At 37.8% G+C, this 11,555-nt stretch overlaps 1 protein-coding gene across 1 annotated transcript in view; it reads right to left on the bottom strand.

Moving 5' to 3' along the window:
* Positions 1-11,555, bottom strand: part of Ms4a12 (membrane-spanning 4-domains, subfamily A, member 12) — a 52,341-nt gene that overhangs the window by 23,234 nt on the left and 17,552 nt on the right. Inside the window, 2 exon segments of the mRNA XM_013506415.1 lie at positions 1,917-2,224; positions 5,418-5,609. Of these exon segments, the coding sequence (XP_013361869.1) occupies positions 1,917-2,224; positions 5,418-5,609 (500 nt within the window).

The raw sequence follows: 11,555 nt of genomic DNA, 5'->3' as shown, positions 1-11,555 counted from the left end.
GATGCTGACTGATTTTTATAACACAGATAAATTCATTGGTAGTAAAAACATCCCTAGGAAACCTTATGAATTTAATAACAGTTTTAAACAGAAGCAGGTATTAAAGAATAGTCACAGCCCCAGTCCCCAGAGGACTGCCTCTCCTCATGATTTCTTTCCAGAACATCTTGCAGGCCAGTCACTATTCTCAGAGAAAGTCTCTTCTCTACACTGAAACCTGGCCTGCTCACCCCCTAGATAGTTAAAGTGACCTTTCACTGTCTGTCCTGTTAGAGGGAACAATTGTATGTGGCTATCGGAAAAGAAATTTTGTCTCTCAGCTGTGACAGTCTAACAGCTATGGCTACAAAATCTTAAAAACTGCCTTTGCTTTCACAGGTGTAAGAGACATTCTATTCCTTTTCATTCTTATTACAAGAGATCTCTTGTATAGAAAGTTCTGACTAGTCTATTTATAGTTATAAACTTGAAAACTATAAAAAAGTTATTATAATTCAAATTGCCTAAATATATCTGAGTGCACTCTGATTTTATAAACAAATTGTCATATGTATAATTGTCTGTCTGTCCAGCTGTAAAGAGCTATTTTATTTGAGGTCAAATTTTTTTCTCTTTTTGCATTGTTAGATTTTTGAAACATTTGTCTGCGATTTCACTTGGCTTATACATAAATGTCATCAAAATGAAAAACATGCTTCCACCAAAGTTGTCAGCTGGTCAAATTGAGGTTAAAATTAGTTTTATGAATGCAATACATATTGTTGTTCATGCTTGTGAATGAAAATAATGTGTTAAGTGTTATGATGTCGTTCTCATAGGTCATCAAAAATTTGTTAAGGTAATTAAATGGGGATTAGGCTCGAGGGAACTATTGGACAGGACTTTCTTTGGTGAATAAAGGAGCATCTGCCTGGAAGAATAATATTCCAGCCTTTTTTCATTAATGGGGATCCCAGTAACCTCCATAGCCTTAAAGGAGATACCCCAAAAAGCATTATTAAATACATTATTGTGATATGTTTACATTGCTCATTGATAAAAGGTTAAATTTTGTATAAATAAAACAATTTTCTCATTGGAAGATAATCTTGTACAAAACTAAATTACGAAGCAAAGTTTTTGCATGGTATGACAATCCATTAGTGCTAATCTCATGTTGTGTTAAATGTATTCATGCCTTCCAGATGTACAGGGCTTCTAAAATGTAAAACTGAGATTGTTTATAGTGATAAATCTTCTCTTTTAGATTCAGATATCTGCCTTTCTCTTGTGCTCCAGCTGCTTTTATTATGATATATATGTCAAACCAATGTGAGACCACCTGTCAAAAAATAATTAAAAAAAGGGGCTTCTATGATGTTTGTGTTATATATTCTCTCTCTACTGCAGTTAGGGATACTTCTGCAGAGGGGAAATATTATAGATAGCTCAATTATTTAGGCACACATAGTCAGCTTTCTTTAAAAACACAATTACAAAAACAAAAAGCAGGAATATGGTCACCTACACATGTACAATTAGACCTTGCTATCATTACCTTAAATTTTACCTTAAAATTTTAAAACCAGGTTGCAGAATTTTACTGGCAAAAGGACAAATCTGACAAGCACTCTTAGGGCTCAAGTGCTAAAGGAGGACATCCAAAGAGCAGAGTGGGATGGCCCAGTGCAGTTAATAACATGGGGTTGAGGGCAGAAGTGAATTCAAGCTAGAAGCGGTGGTGCTCCCATCACATCAGTAATACTCAACCCACCTGCCTGATAGAGAAGTCTTCTGTTCCCTGATGGATTTGTGCTGGAATTTAAAATAAAATGAACTCAAGGTGAAGTCCTCATGCGGACTATTTCTGTGTAGGAGGGAAACAATATGCAAAGTAATGTTCAGAGCTTTTCTCTTTGCCTATAACTTACAGGTACTAGAGAACCCTGCGAGGCAAAGTCTGAATTCTGGTAGCAAATAGACTCACCCCAAGAATCTTGAAGGCTCTTCTGAAGTTTGTTGCTGCTGTCCATGCTGTTGGATTTGTCACTTGCACACTTCCTTGGCCCAGCTGACTGCTAGCAAAGACTCATGGAGATGTCATCAAGGGGAGGTGAATGTCCTCTCCGGGCTCCGTAAATCCCACCGGCTGCTGAGACTCAGGAGCCAGGAAACCGCGATGTGGGCAAGGACTGGGTGTTTCACGCACTGGGCTGGGGGATGGCTTCAACGACATCGTTACAGCCTAAGTATTAAAAACACAGCAAAAGTGACACATTCACCCAAAAAAGGAATTGGAAAACCTCCTGTGACTTGACAGGCAAGGTTCTAAGACCCATGTAGGTTAACTTTGCAAAGGTGGGTCACAGAGAGGGAGAGGAACGTTCCAAGCAGCATAGTCAGTGTGTGCCAGAGAAGAGTCCCACAAATGCCACTGTCTGGTGTTGCAACACTGGACTGTCTCATCTTTGTTGAGAAATTGGGCTGTTCTCTGAGTAGCAATGTCTGTAGAAAAGCGAGCGCTTCCCTGTAGAGGACGCCGGTGTTTTCCTCTCCACAAGTTGTCCGGAGCTGTCTCAGTCTCTAGCTTCTTCCTTCACCACATCCTCTGTTCCAGGTGGGAAGTGAGATGCCGCTGTGTGGGTGGCTCGCAGTAACTGGTGTCCAGCGACACGGACGTCTTTACATCTACTTAGTTCCTACCCTTAAGACAGATGTAGACTCCTTGAATGTCTTTTATAAGGCCTAAGTGTACTGACAAGAATTAAGGGCGTCTTTCCAGTGCTGATGAGCTTAGGGAACTGCGTTAATGGCCACAAAGACTCATTAACCAACACACAAGTGCATCTCATTTACACACTAACAGGGTGTTTGTTTACTCAAAGCCAGTAAATGTAGATCAACTTTAAATGTCAGGACCAAAATTAAAGCAATGTCCACTTTTGGTTATTATATATGTTTAAGGTCTAAACTTATATTGTATAAAATAGAGCAGCTGTTCATTACTATGTATATATTATACTTACATAGTCTTACTTTTAAGAGTTTAGATTCATAGCATAGCTTCTTTTTAGATGTGCACATACACATATGCCCAAATAGGGAAGTTATGTGGTAAACTAAAATAATAGTTTATTTAACCAATCATGAACTGATTATCGAATGCATTTAAATGTTAACATTAAAATATTCTTTAACTCTTATTGCTCACTTTTTAGTAAGCCAAAGTCTTAACAATGAGATAAAAAGAAACTTATTTTCATAAAATATAGAATCTTTGCTTTTAAATTTAGTTTTGTCAGTTTAACCAAGGGTATTTTGATTTTTTTTAGAAAACTGTTTTGTTTTAGGCATAGAACACTTAATTTTTCAATCATAGCCCAAAACAATTAATTTAGATGATCAATCATAACACATGCTATGGTACACAGACAATGACAGACATTGCACTTATAAAACTGATTTTTAAAATTTTAAACATAAAAGAACCAAAATATATTAACAAACACACAGACATAAACAAAACAACATAAAAACAATAAAAGCAATACTGAAGTTCAGACAAGGTGATAGAAAATTGACAATGGTTGTTATATTACATGTTGTTATCTTTAAATTGTTTACTCAGATAACACTGATTTTTCATATTATCTTGGTTACCTAAGAACCTAGTGGTCTAGATGAATATATGTCACCAACTTTAAAGACATTTTTACTCTTCCAAAGTGATTTAAATTAGCCTATTTTAAGCTATTTTAACCACAAGCAGTTGAGATAATGTCTTGGGTGTTTATTTATCAATAAGTCAAATTAAGTTGAACTTTTGGAGGAGAATATAATATATACCTCAAAGTTAGCATATGGCAACTTATACATACTTTCCTCAAACATAGGTAACTTTTATGTTATCAAACTTACAGGCGTTTATTCCTATGTAGTCCTCAAGGTCTGTCAGTGTTTATCTGGAAATGTTTATAAAAAAGTTCGGCTACTGTGAAAAATTACACAAAAGGGGAATTTCAAAAAGAACCAAAAAAACTAAAAATAGAAATTGTGGAGCTCAAAAATTTTTTTAAACAAGGGAGCTGCAGGTGCTTTAGCCAGTTATTAACATACGTTAAACAAACAGATGTACAAACATACAACCACGCAATCAGTTCTTTTTAAATCAGAGTGCACTCTCACATACATGGCCAAGTGTAATTACAATCACCCTTTTGCAGTTTTCTGATTCATAACTATAGAAGGCTAGTTAGACCATTTTCTATAGGTCATCAATTGGCAGAGATGTCTTGTAATGAGTCAGAAAGAAAAAAAAACCTTTCTACATGTATGAAAGCAGAGAGTGATATTAAGAAGGGATTTAGGCTGACAGTTTATCTTATTGGAGTAGACGTGTTTCTGTTTAAAAGTGTTAAGAAATCAGAAAGATTCCTAGGAATATTTTTTGTTTTATCAATGGACACATCTGTGTTGTAAAAACCAGTCAGTTCACCCTGGGGAGAGGCATTCTAGGAAGGAGAGGGAAGGGAAAGGAGTTTTAAATTCCAGTTCTGCCTAAGGGTAGAATGGCTGATAAGCTTGGACTACAACATTTACATTTATTCTTCCAGGGTCTGAGGGAGAAATCTAGATCAGATTTAAGAATATATCCAAGAGATAAGTCAAGGTTGGCTTTACTCAGGGTCACAGGGAGTGGGGAACCCACCACCCTGGAAAGCTGGTCCTGAAATGCCGCAGGCACAGAGAAGAGGACTGCCCTGGAGCACCAAATCCCACTGATCTCAAGGGCAGAAAGACAACCAGACCAAACGCCTTCCAGGGTGGGTCTATTGCTGAGCAAAACATGCCTCCAAATATAAAAGCTGCAATTCACTAAAACTGCATTATCAAACAGAAAATTAAACCACTGTTCAAAGAGACTGAAGCACTCTTTTTAACTTTTTGAGAGAGAGACAGAGAGAGAAAGAGTGAGAGAGAGAGAGAGAGAGAGAGAGAGAGAGAGAGAGAGACACTCATAAAACAGATTGGAGATGGTCTTTCAAGCTTTCTAGTTTTGGGCTCGCCTATGTGTGTGCTTGAGCATTTTTAAAAAATACTGATAGAGGTTCCATTTCCCTAGTAATTTTTTTCCAGTTTAGCATAACTTTCTGCCTTGACTTTTGTTGTCTTTAGTTTTCTCTGCAATTAATAAGTTGAGGTTCAGAAACTTTATATCCAGATGTCTTTATAGACATTATAAATGTTGCTTAAATTGTTTTTCCTCTTTGGGTGAAGTTTGATCCACACCACATGACTGAAAGTAAAAGAGGACAAAGAATGGAAGAACTGCCCCTGCCCCAGTAATCGGGCAGTTAGAGTCTCTGGGCTGATAAACCCAACCCGAGACCTTGCTGAAGGCTTTTTGGGCTGTTCTGCGGCCACCTCTGTCCCCTTACCAGGATGTGACGTTGGATGCTGCTGCTCCTCTTCCAGGCGATGGAAGATGGGTCCTCTGTGTGGAGTTGCACCAACTTACTCCTCACACGGGGCTCCACTTGTCGCGGCTCATGACCGTGGCCTGGTGCGAAGGATGCAAGATGACTGGAGTGAACGTCCAGTTCAGTCTCCAGAAGGCCCCGGGGACTGCCCTGAACCAAGAGCCCTCAGCTTCTGAGTCTTATAAAGACAGCTCTGAACTGAAGCTTCTGTGGCTTTTATTGATAGAACCCGGAAGCAAAGATAAGGACCGAGGAAGGAGGTCATGGCAGGAATTCATGTGGGGACAGCAGAAGGACAGGGGCAGGCCAAGTCAGGGTGTTGTCTTCCATCCCTGACCTCAGGGCCAGTCTGAGTCACAAACTGGAGCGTGGGGATGGAGAGGGCCGGAGCGTGTACTCCTCAGTCAGCGTCCTTGACCCTGCTTGGGCGCGTGGGCCTGCGGGCTGCCGTGTAATCTCTGAGAGTGCATTCCAGGAGGGTTCGGGCCTTGGCTCCAAAAGTTGCTTCCCTCTGGACATTGATCTCATATACTCCTCTGGCCAGTGACCCTCAATTAGTAGGGTATTATTATATTTTAAATAAGTATAATCTCACCAAACTTAATTCTGGAAAATTGAGAAGAGTTATGAATCAGGAAATGTATCTAGGCAACTAATATAATCACCATTACACATAGTTTTTGCCTTTCCACAATTGTAAGTAAACAAAAGGTTACAAAGGAAAGAATGATTTGCTACATTGAAGGTGTATGCTTTTGGGATGAACATTGTGTTGGTCTTTAAATTCTGTTATTTAAATTAGTTTATTTTGGATTTATACATTTGATTTATCTTCATTAGATTGGTGTCAATAGTATAGTTAGAAACAAAGGAGCTGAGTGAGACATTCCCTTCCCTCCACTCAACTGTAAATACCTTACCACCCTATCGGTTATCCATGCTTCCACTGTCCTAAAAGAGGTAAAATAAAATATTAAAACCTTATGAGGTTGTGATGCCGGAGGCCACACATCACAGATACCCAAGGTACCAGAGTCAGAGGGGTCTGACACTTTAAGTACTGGAAGAGCAGAGTTATTGAACATTCTTTTTCCTTTTCCCTCCAGTCTGTTCTGGTTGCTACTGTCATGTGACCTTCCATATTCATAGATGTGTACTGCATACCATGGGGAGTATGCTTGGAGATCCTTTCCTCATCGTGCATGAGAGCCTGGACTACTTTTGGCCCATTCAAATTAACAGCAGTGCTGCTTGCTGAAGGTAATGCGGTGTTAAACTTCTGTTTCTTATTTTATTCTAATAATATTCATAGTAGAGAAATCAGTCTTACAGTATGGGAGACCCTGCCAATGTCCCCAATTGCTTGTTTGTTGCTACAATGCAAGGCCAAAAAGAGAAAGTCAGAAACAAAGTAAAAGTGAAATGGGGAAGTGGGATAGTTTGTGCTGAGCCATCAGAGATCATGAAACACCCAGATCCATGGTATTTATGTTCTGTGCAATCAACAGAACAGAGTGAAGAGGCCACCCATGGCTTCTGGGGATAAGATGCTGACACAGGCAGGGTAAAGATGGAAACAAAACATTCTTGCATCAAGAACAGAAGCAACCAGGAAAGGTTCATGGTTAATGACTCACTCATTTTTCAAGTAAAATGAACTATGATTCTGGGAAAGGAATTTGGGAAGAGTCACTTGTCCTTGGCTGCTACGTTATCTCAATATCAGAGCCCCTCAGCCTAGGGACCATATCTCTGGTCTCTGCTGTGGCCATTGGTGGGGGGATAATGGTAGTCTGCACACCATCCACAACATTCTTATGACTCAGAAATGCTACAGGCTGACTTGCCCATTAAACCAGGCCAGTTGTGGTGTTAACTCTTTACAGGCCGCACTGCTTACAGCCTGCTCTGGGCATCATCAACAGGGTCATCTCCCACATCACAAAAGCATGCCGACAGGTATAGTAGACAATTTAGAATAATTTCAGTTCACAATGTCACACCCAAAGTTATAGAATAATTTTTTTTTCCTTTTGACCAAAAATTATACTAGAAAGATCAGTTTTCAATTTTAGGCTATTTTTCATGAAGTATATATCTTTTTTTAAATTTTATTTTAAAGACATTTATAAAAACAATGAAAACGATACAAAATTTCAAAACAAGGTAAAAGGAAAATAACAATGGTTATTATATTGCATATTGTTATCTTCAAAGTAGTTGCTTAGATTACAAGATACTGGCATGCAAAATTGATCAAACAATATATGCACAAACTGTTCCTTTCAATGAACTAATAGAAATTAGTGGTATAATTATCTTAGCTATCTTATGTATGTGTACAATATATTTTCCTTTGTCTTCCTTCCTTTCTCCTTTCCCCCATCCCAGTTGTTCTGTCCCTGAGCAGTTTCTTTCCTTTTTTACAATGTCAGTTGTACATTTTGGATATTATTTGCTCTTTTAATTTCATACACTAAGGAAACAATATATTGGCATATGCAAGTTTGATTTATTTCACTTATGAGTATGGTCTCTAGTTCCACCCATTTACTTATAAAAGTTTCGAGTTTATCTTTCCTTATGTCTGAGTAATACTCCATTGTATAAAAAGACTACATCTTTTTTATCCATTCTTCAATTGATGGGCATCTGTGTTGTTTTCAAGGCTTAGTTATTATAAGTTGCACTGCCATAAACATTGATGCACATATATCACTGTGGTATGATGTTTTTAATTCTGGGAAAATATCCAGAAGGGGAATAGTGGGTTGGATTGGACCTCTAGTTCTGTTTTTTTGAGGAATCTCCACACTGATTTCCACAGTGCTCATACCATTCTACATTTTCACCAACAGTGGAGAAGGGTTCCTTTTACCCCACAGTCCCACTAGCATTTGTTTTTGGTTGTTTTTTTTTTTTTTGTGATAGTCATTTTTTCAGGGGTAAGATGGAATCTCAGTGTTGTTTTAATTTGCATTTCTTGAATGACCAGTGATGTTGAACATTTTTTCATATATTTATTTGCTATTTGTACTTCTTCATCTGATAAGTGTGTATTCATTCTCAGATTCCCATTTCTGGATTGGGTCTTTCAATTTAGGGGGCCTGATTTTTTTAGTTTTATATACATTTTAGATGGAAATATTTTGTCTGAGTGATAGTTGCCTAAATTTTATCTCAGTTCATGGGTTTTCTTTTCATTCTGTTGGTGATTTCTTTTGAAGTACAAAAACTTTTTAAGAAGATGAGAACCCAGCTTTTGATTCTTTGAAATACTTCCCATGCAGTTTGGTTTTTATTCATAAACTCTTTCTATCCGTATGTCTTCAAGATTTCTACCTACTTTCTCTTCCAGTAAATTTAGTGTTTCTGTTTTAATAGATAGATCTGTGATCCATTTTGACTTTAATTTAGTGCATATTGATAGACATGGGTCTAGTTTTAGTCTTTGTCATGTGGAAAGCCAAGTTTTCCAGCACCATATATTAAAGAGACTATCTTTTATCCACTGAACATGTTTGGCCCCTTTGTCAAAGATAAGGTGGCTGAGTGTGTTTGTAGTTGTGTCTGCATCTTCTGATCTATTCCCCTGATCCTCAGGTCTGTTGTTTTGTCAGTACCATGTTGATTTGATTAAGTAACTTTGTAGTATAGTTTCAAGCCAGGAGTTGTAATGCCCTTGCCTTGCCCTTGTTGCCCAGGATTACCTTTACTGTTCTACATCTATTCTGGTTCCAAATAAATTTTAGGAATGTTTTCTCTAGATGTGTGAAGTATGTTAATGTATTTTGATTGGGATGTGTAACAATTTTGAGTGTATGATCATTTTCACAATGTTGGTTCTTCCTATCCATGAATAAGGAATATCTTTCGGGTTTCTGAAATCCTCTTTGATCTCTTTTTTCAGAGTGCTGTAATTTTCTTTTTTCTTTCTGGTTTTTGTTTTTTTTCCAGTACTGGGAATCGAACTCATGACCTTGTGCTTGCCAGGCAGGCGCTGTGCAGCTCAGCTAAATCCCCAGCCCCAAGTAATTTTCAATCTTTTATTTTTTTTCTCCTTTAGTAGATAGACTCCTAAGTATTTCATTTTTTTGGATGCTCTTATGAAGGATCTTGTTTCCCTAATTTCTCTCTCTGTGAACTTGTTTTGTGTATAGGAATGCTATTGATTTTTGAGTGTTGACTTTGAATCCAGCTATGCTACTAAATTTGCTCATTAATTCTAGAGGTCTTTGGTGGAGTTTTGGGGGTTTTCCATGTAGAGTATCATGTCATCTGCAAATAATGATAATTTAACTTCTTCCTTCCCTATGCTTATTCCTTTTATTTCTCTCTTTTTTCTAATTGCTCTGGCTAATGTTTCAAAATTATATTATATAGGAGTGATGGTAGTGGACATCCTCATCTTGTTCCTGATTTTAGAGTAAAAGCTTTCAATTTTTATACATTTAGTGTGATGTTGGTCGCTGGTTTCTCATTGATGGCATTTATCAGACTGAGGTAAAGGCCATGTATTCTGATTTCCTGTAGTTTTTTTTTTTTTTTTTTTTACCATGAATGAGTGTTGGAATTTATCAAACACTTTTTCTACATCTATTGAGTTGATTATGTGATTTTTGTGTCTTTGACTGTGTTGATATGCTGTATTACATTTGTTGATTTCATATGTTGAATCATCCCTGTATTCCTGGAATGAATCTCATTTGGTCATGGTGTATAATCTTCTTGATGGTTTGCTGCATTCTGTTTGTTGGTGTTGTATTGAGGAGTTTAGTATCTATGTTCATTAGGCAGATTAGCCTGTAGTTCTCTTTTTTGGTTAGGTCTTTCTCTGGTTCTGGTATCAGGGTAATAGTTGCCTCCAGGAATGAGTTCAGGAGAATTACTTCCCCTTCAATTTCACTAAAGAGTTTGAGGAGTGTTGGCATTAATCTTCCCTAAATTTCTTGTAGAATTCAGCTATGAATCCATCAGGACCTGAGATTTTCTTTGTTGGTAAATTTCTAATTACGTTTTTCATTTTGTTAACTGATATTGGGTTATTCAGAATTTTTATATCTTCTTGACTCAGCTTTGGTAATTCATACATTTCTAGGAATCTGTCCATTTCTTCTGTGTTTCCCATTATATGAGAGTAAAGATTTTTTTTTTTTTTTTTTCCCCCTCCGGTACCGGGAACCGAACTCATGACCTTGCGCTTGCCAGGCAGGCGCTTTTGCCGCTGAGCTAAATCCCCAGCCCTGAGAGTAAAGATTTTGAATGTAGGTATTGATGATCTTCTGAATTTCCACAGGACCTGTAGTGATTTCACCACTTGCATTCCTCATGCTACAATATAATGTATGACCCTTGATCTCATTTTTTCTCTGTAAAACTATATAACTGTTTTCTGTTAACATTCTACAGTGATTGAAATACTAGAACATCCATGGTTGGTAAGAAATAACACTTCTCTGGCAACACTTTATATTTCAAAATGCTTGATATTCAGACAAAAGTATGATAATTGAGTTCACTACTCTCACCACAATGCTAATGTCACTAAACTCTTCTGGGTGTTTAACAACTAAAATTTAGAGGCAAAAACTAGTAACATAGGTAGGCTCAGAGGACAGCCAATACTTTGGCTCCAGCCCTCCAAGGTCAGTGAGGACCCAGGACATGAGAGAACCTCTTCTGTGATATCCAATAATTTGGTGAGCCCCAGACCTCTTGAACAAGGAGATTATTGGACCCCAGTTGATGAAAATTAATGGTGTATAGTGTGCCTAAGGAGAGTCACCAAGAGAGTAGTCTCCCATGCTTTTATAGAGAGTGGTAGGTAAAGCAGTGGCCATGACCCATGCAAAAGGTTGACAGTGACAGAAGAGCTGACAGGCACTGTACATGCCTGCAAGATTACTCTTGAGGGGGCTTACCTGAACTTGATAGGTAGCAACAGGCTAATTTTAATTTAGTCTTGGACATGCAGCAGAAAAGTATAACCAAAAGATGTATAAAACAATGTCATAACAATGTTAGCTATAGGAAGGGACTCCAGTCACTAACCCCTCCAACAATTTCCAGCTACTCTGGTAACTGACCACTGTTATG

Source organism: Chinchilla lanigera, unplaced genomic scaffold (genome assembly GCF_000276665.1).
Source record: "Chinchilla lanigera isolate Chin_1 unplaced genomic scaffold, ChiLan1.0 scaffold00110, whole genome shotgun sequence".
NCBI classification, from domain to species: domain Eukaryota; kingdom Metazoa; phylum Chordata; class Mammalia; order Rodentia; family Chinchillidae; genus Chinchilla; species Chinchilla lanigera.
Note: the sequence above shows the minus strand (reverse complement) of the source record. Positions and strands in the feature narration are given on the sequence as shown.